Source organism: Stylophora pistillata, chromosome 11 (genome assembly GCF_964205215.1).
Source record: "Stylophora pistillata chromosome 11, jaStyPist1.2, whole genome shotgun sequence".
NCBI lineage: Eukaryota > Metazoa > Cnidaria > Anthozoa > Scleractinia > Pocilloporidae > Stylophora > Stylophora pistillata.
Window position 1 is genome coordinate 17,376,689 of NC_142529.1, and position 13,199 is coordinate 17,389,887.

At 39.5% G+C, this 13,199-nt stretch overlaps 1 protein-coding gene across 2 annotated transcripts; it reads left to right on the forward strand.

Moving 5' to 3' along the window:
• The first annotated feature begins 137 nt into the window (after nucleotides 1-137).
• Nucleotides 138-11,737, forward strand: LOC111330464 (uncharacterized). Of its 2 annotated transcripts, XM_088738268.1 has the most exons (6): nucleotides 191-809; nucleotides 2,566-2,679; nucleotides 3,342-3,668; nucleotides 4,783-5,177; nucleotides 7,916-8,872; nucleotides 9,827-11,737. In XM_088738268.1, exons 1-6 carry the CDS (start codon nucleotides 434-436, stop codon nucleotides 11,249-11,251), a joined length of 3,594 nt encoding a protein of 1,197 aa, XP_088594394.1. In that variant the 5' UTR covers nucleotides 191-433; the 3' UTR covers nucleotides 11,252-11,737. The 2 variants fall into 2 exon arrangements, with proteins under 2 accessions (XP_088594395.1, XP_088594394.1); XM_088738269.1 differs by lacking the exon at nucleotides 2,566-2,679 and having other exon boundaries at nucleotides 138-809.
• The last annotated feature ends 1,462 nt before the right edge of the window (nucleotides 11,738-13,199 follow it).

Here is a 13,199-nt window from a genome sequence, read left to right on the forward strand (position 1 = left end):
TAAGGCAAACCGATAACATCCCATACAAACCTTTCTAAATATAAAACGTTACGCAACACGGTAAGAGTCACGTCCGCTTTTCTCGTAGTGAGCTTGGGCTGCCTGTGTGCTAACCTGACATCCTAACCACTTTGTGACGCTGAAAAGTCACGAGTGTCATGAGTGTCACGAGTGTGTGACTTCGGCAACAAATTACGTGACATCGATGACATATGAAGCATGAATCTCTGATCTTTCACGTGAAACCACCCGGCGCTGTGTGAACCGAGAAAAAGATAATGTATCAAAAGAAATACGTGCGCCATAACCTTATGCAAGGAGCGACGACAACATCTAGTTCGTTGAAGTGAACATTTATACTGAAGGCTCCGAGGAGATTCAGACAGCGGATTTCCACGGCAAAACAAAGATATTTTTTTGTTATTTATTAAATATGGCGGCCAAAGATGGAGAGTCGAACCTTGGAGTCAGTACTGGTGAGGCTGTTGTCGCCAGCAAAGCAAGATGTCTTCGTGAATTTGTGACAGAAATCGCTCCAAATATCACTGCAGATAATCTCAAAGCGATGAAACGATTTCTGCGTGGTGTAATCTCGTTGAATGTTGGTGTTGAATGTGACTCTGCGGGCGAGCTCATAGCTACCCTTTCAACTTGTCATTGTATGAACGATTGCGATTTGGATCTTTTGGAAGATTTACTCGGTGTAACTGGAAGGGATGACAATCTAAATTTGCTGTGGGATTTTAGAAAGAAACGCCCTCCGAGTCTGGACAGTATCCCGGAAGAAAGAGTTAGCGAAATCTCTCCAGGTAGGATAATTTAAAGACACATCTGATGAGGAAGTTCCGAAACCGTGTTTGCCATTTCTTAAGTTTTTCTTTTTTTTTTTTTAATACAGAATTAGGTCCTAGAATAGATATTGATGTGCTCATATCGCCAAGTTATGTTTTACAGACTGTTTTTATCAACACCGTAGCGACATCAAGGGTGGTCATAAAAACATACCCTCTGTCAGACATTTTAAGAACTGTGGAGTCGACCATCTTAAACTTACGGTTATTGAAAAAGTTAGAAGTCAAAATCAAGAAATCAGAAAAGCAAGAGAAAATTATTGGATATTAAGACTCAATCCTACTATCAATAAGCTTACTACATGAATTATAACTACTTTAATTTATCTATTTTAGACACCATGACACGTTTCACTGTTTTCTATTCTATTTTTATATTATTATGTGATGACATGTTTACTGTTGACACGAATTTTAAATTTGAATATTGCTCATGTAATTAGTATGCTCCTGAGGAAGACCGAGACGGTCGAAACGTCGAGCTAATAAACCAACAAAGCTACATTGGAGTTGGCCTCTTGACCATTACATTTCTGCTCTTATATATATATATATATATATATATATATATATATATATAATGTACAACATGACAAACTAGGCGATGCTCTTTTCAGAAAATGTTCCTTTTCGCAAACAGAAAGATTCATTTTCCCTCATGAATTCAAATAGTAGTTTTTTCGCTTTGCAGTTACTGATAGCAGAGGAATGAATGCTCTCATGTGTATAAACAGACAAAAATGCCAATTGAAACATGAATCACGAAATTTGCCATAAAATTATAGCCATAAGGTAACGTTGATAAATTGTGCTTATCCAAGTGACTGTTATCTGTTTATTTGAGTATAGCAGTTCTAATTTAAAACAGAACTAACATTTGTTTGCCGAGTTTGGTGACCTTCCGAGAGGATAAAAACATATATTTTATCTGAAAGAGAATGTAGCAGTGTTGTACAGGGGTTTCAAAATGTTTTTTAGTAGGTGGCCGACTCTGGAAAAGTAGGCGGCTGTGATAACGCCAAGATTGTTTGTCACGGGCAGACTGATAAGACCAGAATAGCCGGCAACATACAATTAAGTAGCCAGCGGAACTTCGGCGGTCGCCAGCTTGTTTTGAAACCACTGGTGGTACAGTTATGTACAATTTCTGGTCCAATGATTTCCACTTCGTATAGGATATATATAGTTAAAGAGATGTAAATAATATTTCTAACAATATTTTAAACATTTCACAGGGCCCCCTTTAAAACAGCTATTTGCTGAACTGGACTACCCTGTTTAAATATTCGTAATAAATAAATAAATAAATAAATTTCATCAACAATATATAAGTCAGGTTAATTAACTGTATTGATGGCAACGTTTTAACTGCCATATTTGTATTCTTTGTCAGGGGATGAGGTTGCTAGTTTATAGCACCGTAGTTTGTTTTTACTGGTGTGTTATGGCATGCTGTCAGTGACGCATATCCATGCATCCTCGTCATTATATTCCAACTACTAGATGTTGTTCCCTCATAAGTCTACTTTGTTGCTGATCAGCTGTAATACTTTTTGAATTAATTAAAACCTTGTGTCTGTTATTTACCTCAGCCTTTAGAGCTGATAACTTAGAGCTTGGTTTTGATCATTCTCAATATCATGCTCAACCTCATCCAACAACTGCTTAATGTTGTAATGCTTTGCTTTCTATGGCATTGATAACTTCTCTACAGTTGGTGCACCATATATGTGTATGAGCTTGCTGATCAATAAACTAACCAGTGGTCCCAAACAGGAACATGTCCTGTTTCATTGGCGTGTTCTAGCAGTAAAGCAGTCAACAAATGGTAATCTATACAATTGATTTGCTTGACTCTCCATACACGCAAGACAAACCATTAAATATTAATTTATCTTTAAAACCATGATGAACAACCAAAGTTTCTTATATAACAATCATTTAAAAGCAAGCTGGAATTTCCTATCATCACTTAGTGTGTTTTCTAAAGAAGTGTGACTCTTTATACTCTAACATCAGTATGCATATTCTCCATACTGTTCTCTTTACATTTCTTAAGGTGCTGACAAGGAGAATTTGTTTAACAATCACGAGCTTCTTTAGTGGGTGATAATTTTTAGCTTATGACCTTAAGAGAGCAAATTCATTTAGCCCATTCATTATATGCTAATGAGTTTTCACTAAAGGCCAATGAGACAGTTAACAGTCACCACCACCCAGTGAAAATCATTACCCTAATTGTAGCATTGGTTGATTAAACAAATATTCACAACTGTTCTTTATTGTTCTCCTCATTAACATTAAGTGAAAACTCATTAGCATATACTGAACAGGTTATACAAAGTCACTCTGACTAATGTAATTTGATTCAGGGGGGATTTTGTAATGAAAAATTAAATGCTATTTTGACAGTTACTCCCAGGGATCAAAAGGTTATTGCGATATGAGAAGGAATGATCAAGCTGCATTCTTTTCTTTTGTTCCTCATAGCTCAGGGAAGATCCATAGTGTCTTTTATTTTAAATGAAAGTTTCCAGGACATTACTGCAAACAAAGTGCTATCCTTCAAGAAGAGCCTTTGCAAGTATTTGACGTTGATACGGGCTGAGTTCACTTTTGTTACAACCGTGAAGACTCCAAGAAAGCATTTGGTGTTTCAGTTGCCTTCAGAAGTGCTCCCTTTTCTGCGGCACTGCACCGGTTGGAGAAAGGAGTGGCTGTTTTCTCTAAATGTCAGTGCTGTAAAGGTCTCTGGAGAAGATGAAATTTCGGTTCAAGAACTGAAAATATCTCAACTTAGATTACAAGAAGACCCAGGTATGATTATAGTAATTTGTAATTTCAGTATGCTGTATGTTAAAATGATGTATGAGTGGTTCAAGTTCAAACCATGTAGCTCAATACATAAACCACAGAGATACCACAAAGATACAGTGAATGTATTACAAGATTTCTAACTCTGTATACAAAATTAATAAAAGTGTTTCTTACTCACCATGGGTAGTTTTCCCAGGCAGATCACTTAGACCCAATTTTTAAGAGTAAACTTTAAATTAATAAAACAAACAAACACTAGTCAAGATATACTTTGCAAAGTCTTAAGATAATTTACTAACAAGCATACAATAAAATTTGATTCAACTATTAGCCAATTGCTTGCCTTAAGTTATTATCCATTCTAAAGGCCCAAATGGCATGTGCAAAAAGATGGAAATTTTCCCTATTTTTAATCACTTACAATGTAGCTGGCAGAAAATAACACTCAACATTACTGTAAACAATATACATCAATATGAAAGAAGGGCTCCAAGCTCAACTCTGCCAAATTTACCAATTGGTGACCTATTGTAAAATGGTTACAAGAAATAACAGTTAGGTCACGAGGGAAAAAATAAAGAAGGAAATTTGGAGGCTTAGTACTCAAGCAACCGAGCAGAAAGAGCCATTTTTACAGGAGAAAAACAGAGCACAAATATTATATAATGAGGATGATTACCTTACTGATCTCAACCAACAACTCATCAAAAACCTTTCCTCTTGCTGCCAACCACTGGACACAAGTCGCCTCAAACTGGTGACTGGTGCTGTTAACCAAAATAGTACAAGGTTAAAGATAAAGAAGAATTTTTAAAAGGGATTAGATGTGATAATTGCATTCAACAAAGAATGTGTTCATAATGTAGTAGAAATCGACATTTCTAGACTGTGTATTCATGGACACCAATTTCCCCCCCCCCCCACCCCTGAAGAATTATTCAGGGGTGCTTCGTTTCCGTCAGGAGTCGAGTTTCATGTTTTGCTGCGTGTTGGTGTGCTTGCTTGTCCCAAATGGTCGAACGCATCTCCCTAACCTCTGATTATTACTAGTTTTTATTTAGAACTATTGAATCGAAATTTAAATTTATTTATTTTTTACCATTTCTGCATATAGTTCTGGTATCTCCCGTGTTGCGAGTTAGTGAAGCTGCAAGGACAGGTGATGTCTCAGAATTGAAAAGAGTTCTTGATAGAGAATCCATAACTAAACGGGATTTCCTGCTCAAAACCCGCACGGATGGAGCTACGCCTTTGATTATAGCTGCAAGGAATGGTAACACTGCAATTGTTCAGTGCCTACTAGATGAATATGATGTAGATTTGGAGCAGGAGGGCACTGTCAAAATCGATGGAGATCTGATTGAATGTTGCACACCATTGTGGATGGGGTCTCTAGGAGGTCATTTAGCAATTGTCAGGTTGTTATTGGAGCGAGGGGCTGAGGTGAATCATACAACCCTGACCAACTCCACCCCGCTGAGGGCAGCTTCATTTAACGGACACACTGAGGTATGTTTTTTTATTTTTATTACTATATTTTAATATGGTAACTGTGTTTATTAGATATCAATGACTCCCTCCTCAGAGTACAACATGAATACCGTCCAGTACTTGTCCAAAAAGTGTTGGTGTATGTGCTCTTAGCTGTAGTCCTCATAGTCATGCTCAGACCTGACCATTTTTTTAAACATCAGTTTCATAATTTTTGTCAGCAAAAATTTGCCAGATATGTACAGTTGTTCTTACATATGACAGCCATCCTGTCATATCCTGTACGGGATATGAACCCATGACCTCTGCAATATCAGTGTAGTGCTCTACCAACTGAGCTAACAAGCCAACTGGGAGCTGTTAGTTATGTTGGTTCATATGAAACCTGTGAAGTGATGAATTAATGAATTTGAATGTAAATTATCATAAAATTATTTGTGCACTGTAGTTTTAAGATATGTAAGACAGCAATCCTTGCAGTAATTTTCGCTACTACTTATTGAGTGGTGTTCATTACTACGGGGATGGCTTTCACACATCTTAAAACCGCAGAACATATATCAGGGCTCAACACTAATGGTGGCCCACTAGCCTCAGACTAGTAGTTTGGCTACACTGGTGAAAATCCTGTCCAGGATCCTGTTCAAGATCTTGATAGGATCCTTACTAGGATCCTACCTGAAATCCTATTCAGGATCTTGTACAAGATCCTATAGGATCCTGTACAAGATCGTATAGGATCCTTACTAGGATCCTACCTGAAATCCTAGTCAGGATCTTGTACAAGATCCTATACATACTAGGATCCTGGTCAGGATTCGGATCCTCTACAGGATCCTGCTTAGGATCCTGTTCCTATTCAAGATCCTATAGGATATTACAGGATCCTACAGGATCCTACAGGATCCTAGACAGGATTTTCACCAGGGTAGTAAATAAACTGAAATTGTCGTAAAAAGACTAAGACATCACTAGCCACTTGGCTAGTAAGTTGAAAAGTTAGTGGCGAGCCCTGTATAATTATGATTGTCATGTATTCAAATTCATCAATCAAGATTATTCTTTAATCCATGGTCTTTAGCATAATAACACTCAGTCTTAAAAGAAACACTTGTGGATCATTTGCATAGGGAACTGAAATGTTTCGTTCCATAGTGGTATAATTATCAGTTTTTTGATTAGGCAATTGAGGTAGTTTTCGTTTTCTTCCAATCCTTTACACCTTAAGCATCAATATGCAAGTTCTTCATGATACTGTTCTATTTACATTTCCCAGTAAAAGGAAAATTTGTTTAAGAATCAAGAGCATCTTGAGTTTACCATCATTTCCATCATTCTCATGACCTAATTAACAATTATTTCACGAGCGCGCGTTGGATATGAGATGATAAATAGCCAACGAGGCGCGTAGCGCCGAGTTGGCTATAATCATCTCATATCCAACAAGCGCGAGTGGAATAATTGTTTTATTAAAAACGTTGAATTAAATTATTAAATTTTATTAAATTTTTAGCTCCCTTTTAATTTTAAGCTGACACGTACGCTATAGATTATGTACGCTGTAGATTATGGTATATTGGCTGATATACCATAATGGCTAAGCCAATAAAAAGTCTTGAATTGCATTATCCAATGATCTAGTTTTTAATAATATAATATATATAATATAAATAGATGCTCATAGGGGGCATTTCTAATCTCAATGTGCCTAACAACAGATTATTAAGAGATAAGAATAAGTAATTAATTAACAGTAATGTTTTTTAAACAAAAATGTCTTAAGCCTAGTTTTGAATGTTTCTACTGTTTCCGCTCTTTTAATATATTCGGGAATTGAGTTCCATAGTTTCGGTGCAGATACTGAAAAAGCGTGTCCACCATAGGAATTGGATTTAATAGGTGGGATGTGTAACTGTAAGCGAGTTGATGATCTCAGTGTTTTAATGCCCTTGCACACCCTAACATCAGCTTGTATATTCTCCATACTGTGTTTTACACATTTCTTAAGATGTGGACAAGGAGAATTTGTTTTTTAATTTGGTGATCATTTTCTTTATGCTCCTGACCTCAACAATATTAAAAAAAGTATGAGAGGGGGATTATTAGTTGATCCAATACTAAATTCTTCAAAGTTACATCCTAAGAATTGTATGGCAGAAGGTTAGGAGAATTTGGGATAATATCTGGAAAGTGAAAGGGTTAAGGGGATTTTGAGACAAATTTTCTCTCGAATTTGTTGGTATACGATCATGTGATTATTTTATTAATTGGCTTTGAGATGTTTATTCAAACTTTGAATGTGTAAAACAAGATAAATTATTACATTTGATTGTTATCTATTTACAGTAGAGCATGTCATCTGAGACATTTAGAGACAATGTCCTTTTCTTTTGTCAATGCTTCAGATTTATGATTATCACTTGTCAGGTACTTGTATTTTGGTGCATTTTGCGGACTAAAATGTATTTTAGCTCGCTTGCAGGCTCGCGGGATCGTTTAGACTGTTTTGTTGGTATTTTTTCGGTTTTATTTCCTCAATGCCTCAAAAGTGATAATTTTGATAAAAACAGCTTATGTTCATGGGCATAAATATGTTTAGCCCTTCTCAGTGTCATTTAACCCTTGCCAAGCAGCTTGGGCTAAAATATTGCTGAGTTGGGCCAAAACATGTTTATACCCAAGAAAATAAACCTTATTTATTTATTCTAGATCAATATTTATTTCTTTTTCTTTTTTTTGTTTTTGTTTTTTTAAAGGTTGTACGATGTCTTATTAATCACGGTGCAGACGTGAACAAGCGAAACCAGGATGGAAACACTTGTATCATGGTAGCCTGTTGGAATGGACATCTTGATACGTTTGGGTTACTACGGACTTCGGGAGCCAACATGGAGGTGCAGGACAACCAGGGTTTCTCGATGATTCACTGCGCTACAGCAGCCAACAATCTCACTCTCCTTCACGAGCTCCTTCCGGTACCGAATACTGCGGCGGTGAACGCGAAAACCTCGGAAGGCATCACTCCGCTGATGTTGGCTTGCGAAAAAAACCACCCCGATGTTGTTTTACTGTTGTTACAAAAGGGTGCTGCAGTGGATGAAAAGTCTGACAAAGGTCTTACGGCCGCTCATTTTTGCGCCCTGTCAAATGATATTAATAGTCTGCATCATATTATAGAATTTAGAGCAGATCTGAGCATGGCGACGGAGCGAGGCAGCACCCCTTTAATGCTAGCCTGCGCGAAAGGCTATGTCTCTATTGTTACTGCCTTACTTAGAAACACTTGTAAGTCCAAGTTGAAGAACGAGATTACTTCGGCCTTGAAGCTCCGTAGCTTGACAGGACACCCCAGCTGCCTTGGGCTTCTGGCAACGCCTAAAGGCATGGATATAAATGCTGGGAACGAAAATGCAGAGACCTGTTTAATGATGGCCTGCGAGAAAGGAAGCGTAGAGATCGTAAGGATTCTCCTTGATGAAGGAGCTGATCCTAACTGCGCTGATCAGAATGGTGTGACCCCTCTGATGATCTGTTGCAGGCGGGGCCAAGAGAGAATTATACCCCTGTTGTTGAGGAAGGGGGTCCTTGTTGACCAAAAGAACAATGAAGGAGATACAGCTTTGCACATTTGTGTGCGGCATTACCGCGAGTTCAGCGGTCACAAGAAGTGTTTGGAGCAACTGCTTAGTACTGGCGTGTGTTTGGATATGAAGGTTTGTGAAACTATGTTTTTGTCTAAAAGTCCGTGTATTCTCGTCCACAGTCTATACTAAAGGCAGAAAGTTTATAAAGAAACTGTGGTGCTGCGTCGGTGGGGGTAACAAGGTAATTTGATTATATAAACTAAGTTGAAATTGTAAATTGGCCACCGCAACGAATAAAAAAGTTGACGTTTCGAGCGTTAGCCCTTCGTCATAGCGTTAGCCCTTCGTCAGCCATTCGTTAGCCCTTCGTTCTGACTATTCGCTCTGACGAAGGGCTAATGCTCGAAACGTCAGCTTTTTTATTCGTTACGGTGGCCAATTTACAATTTCAACTTAGTTGATATAATCAAATTACACAGTCTATACTGTTTCCCCCTCCCCTACCTCACCCCACTCCTACTCTTGGACCTGCAACCAACTCCAGTATCCTTTAGTCACTTGTCGGTTATTCTTTGGATTATGGGTTTGCATTAATGTGTTATCTGTGCCGTATTGAATGAGGAAGAATAAAAACGAAAAAGAAGACATATTAACAAAACCTGCGAAGGAAATTTTGCTGGAGTCTAATCTCCCTCAAACTCGTTAGATTTTCCTTCATAAGTGTTGGTTCATCGGACACCTCCATTATGGAACGCTCCCGCTAACACGCACACTGAGATTAAGCTTTTTTGGGACAGATTGTCTCCGATGAAATAGAGGGTTCTGAAGAGTTGATTTTACGAGGTACACGTTGCTAAACGTAATGTTATGTTTGATACCGTAAGAGACCAAAACGTTAAGCTTGTCCCCGTCGAGAAACTTGCGGCACAGGTCTACATTACCATACCTTTCGAAGACATCCGAGGTTTTACTACATAATGTTTCTTATTCCATTTTAGCTTAGGCGTGAAAGTTAAAGCGGAGCTCGCAGTATGCGGGCAGCGTAGCTCCATGCTTACAATATCCCTTTTCGTTTACGTCCAGAATTCTTCAGGTGACACACCTGTCACAGTTGCTCTTAAAAACAAGAAGTGGTGCGGGCAGGCGTTTGAAATGTTACACAGTGGGGGACTGGAACTCAGTACCCCACTTCAAGACACCAGTGGCGACACAGTGTTCCATAAGTGTGGGAGATCTGGTGACGTCTCGTCTATGACCTTTCTGTTGGCCTTGGACAACAGAGGACCCTTGCAAAAGAACCAAGATGGCGACACGGCTCTCAGAGCGGCTGCCCTAGAAGGCGCTGAGGCAATGACGCGCGCTCTAATCAACACAGTCAGTGGGTTCTCACCGAAAGACAAGGTAGAGGCTCTTGAGTTGTTAGGTGTCGGTGTATTGGCTAAAGAGATATCACGTGATTGGGACATATCTGCCGTGGTCGGTTTCTGGCAGGAAGCTTTGACGCTCCGTCGCACTCACAGTCTTACGCTCCCAAATATCGTACCTCGTGAGTTTCCGCTGGAGTACTTTTTGGAAGCCAGACTACCCAGCGATCTGACTGCGTTCGAGTCAAATCCGAGTGCGGTCACTGCGCAGGCGCTGCAAATTTGTGATCGCGTTTTGGGGGATACCCATTCCCGCCTGCCCTCCCTCCTCGGGACCATTGGCGAACGATTCGCGCAAATAGGCGAGTTTTATCGCAGCTTAAATATTTGGCTGTACGTTTTAGAGATTCAACTCAAATCCCTTTCGTCTTTACCAGAAGGAGTGGAAGACGTGCTTAATACTTTCCGCTGTTTCGCTGATGCGTTTGGTTTTGTCCTGAGCCGAAGTGGGAGCGTCTTGCATTTTAAAACTGTCTATCAAGTCGTTAAAAGTGTGTTGCAAGGGTTCAAAACATGCCCTGCAATTTACGAATCACGTGATAAAATGATGGTCTATCTCCTTCACTACTTGTCCGCCTTATTAGAAGTTTCGTCGAACGATCGTGATGTAGAGGTTGTTACGGAGACAGTCAAAGCGGTTGCATGGTTGGGCTTGCGCAGCACAACAGGGTCAACTCTTCTTCACCTTGCCGCAAACTCTAAAACTGAAGACATAAGCTCTCTCAAGGAGCACCTCCACTTTCCGAGCCGCCGCGTGTGCGAGCTTTTAATGGACAGCGGTATTGATCAGAATGCTGTAGATAGCGACCGAAACACCGCACTTCATATACTTCTCACCAAAGGGCACGCTGAAAGAGATGTGCTGGCTTGCCTTTTAAAAGCTAGACCGCATTTGGACGCGAGAAACTCGTCAGGAAAAACAGTCCTTGACTTGGCGAGGTGTAAAAAGGTATGGAGCTTTGTCAGGGCCGCTGAACGAGTCCCTGGTCTACAGTGTCTTGCAGCTCGAAAGATCATAGGAGAAAAGTTGCAGTATGAGGGTATAGTTCCCAAGAGATTAGAAACATTTATTCAGCTGCATTAGCACAACGGATGTTGAATATTTAAATTAAATTACATAAGCAAATAAGGGCCCAGGCGCAACAGGGAAACTTTTGTTTATTTTGCAAAAGAATCTGTCATCAGTTCAGTGAGACAAGTGCGCCCTGTGATTTCATCCTACCAAATGTTGTCAAGCCTTACCAATCTTCAAAGGTGCCGTCGTCCTGCCTTGGAGCAGGACAAATTTGTGACAGGCGTCAAATCTGACAGATTTTTCAATTAACAAGCCACGATTTGAAGGATTATGTCAATCGAGAAATTTTGATCTCACTTTTTAAATGCGGGTCTTACAGGCAGGAGGCTGCCGAAATATTTAATAATAGTTTTTGTTGTTTATCAAACGGTGAAGATGGCAGATTTGTACCTCGGTTTTTACCCCTTTTTTCTCCTATAATTCTTGTTAATATTATAAACCTTTAATTCAGCATTCTCTGCATGGGGTTTGAATAAACGTTATTTTCACTTTTCACTTTTCACTTTACATGACATTCAGTACCCGGGATACTCAGAATGCAACTAGGATGGCTCCCAAGTTTACGTCTTAGCTGAATTCCCAGGTCAAAGAAGTCCAAGTACGGCTCAATTTGTATCTCCTTGTGATTGACATTTGGTGGTTAACAAATATTTTGCTGTTTTTCAGTGCGCCCGCGATTGACAAATTGAAAATTTGGTGGAGACAAAGTTTGTTGAGATTATGATGGAGCGAAACAAATTTTTCAGCCCAGTGCGACCGGGTTCTAATTCAAACATCTTGTGACGCCTCAGTTGGGACTTGAGTGTGCTGTTACCAAAAATGGCTCTGGCTAGTCGCATGATGTATATCGTCACGCAAAGTCACAAATTAAGTCGCGTGACTTAAGAACGGAATGCGGTTAGGGGCTGATGCAGTCTTCTTACTTGGTCAAGTGAACAGTCTCAAATATTGCCCATTTCTCGAATTATATTGGGCCTTTTCTTCAAAACGAGTTTTGGCGTTCATCGTTTTCATTCACATGCAAAATTAAACTTATTTTCATACAAATTGCTGAACAGCAGGCCTCGTTTTGAAAAAGAGGCTTAAGGTAATTCAGAATCTGGCTATTTGGAAGTTCCTGAAGCGTATTCTTTTATGAACGGAGTCATTTTGAATTGTATTTAGAAGTCCTGGCCGCATAGTGCGCGACACCATGATTTGCTACGTGCCAATAGGTACTTTCTGTATCCGTTTGACGAATATGGTGTTGTTCAGGTATTGTTTGGCTTTAGCGCGGATAAGCTTGCGAGGAAGCCGCGCGAGGAGAAAGGCCCCTTGCGTGCGAAGAGCGAACCTGCTTTCATTTCAGAGCAAATTTAAGGTAGACACACGATCGTACAAACAATGCCGGAAAAGTCCAAGCGCGGGTGTATTTAAATGGTATCTTGTTTAAAATAATTATCGTTTGAGACAGAGCCTTAAAGGGAAACTACGGTCTAGAAAAAGTTTATCTCGATTAGAATACTTTTTCGCCAGGAGTCGAGAAGAACCGCCATTTTCTCCAGTTTTCCTTGCATAAGCCACAAGAGCGCTTTGAAGTTGCCTTTATTTACAACATTTGTGGTTAGAAAAACGCCATCTTGGATATGACTTCAGTTAGACGTAGCAATAGTCAAACTTTGTTCGACGCTTTGTTCTTGTTGAACAATTTCTAATAGTTGAACTATGGTGGACTGTCTTGTGGTTGAATGTCAAAACACACAATAAAATTCAAAAGTAAAAAGGTGTAGGCCACCACAAGCTACCGGAAAGTGAAACATTTTAAAAAACCTTTAGTTGCCGAAAAAAACCCACGAGGAAGGCTTCCCAAACCCGGCAAGATTGGCACAACTGCCAACACAAAGACTTCCAGCGAGATATAAAGGCATGAAAGATGTTCTTGTTGACCTTCGCTTCGAACTGAAAGCTATGTTTACCT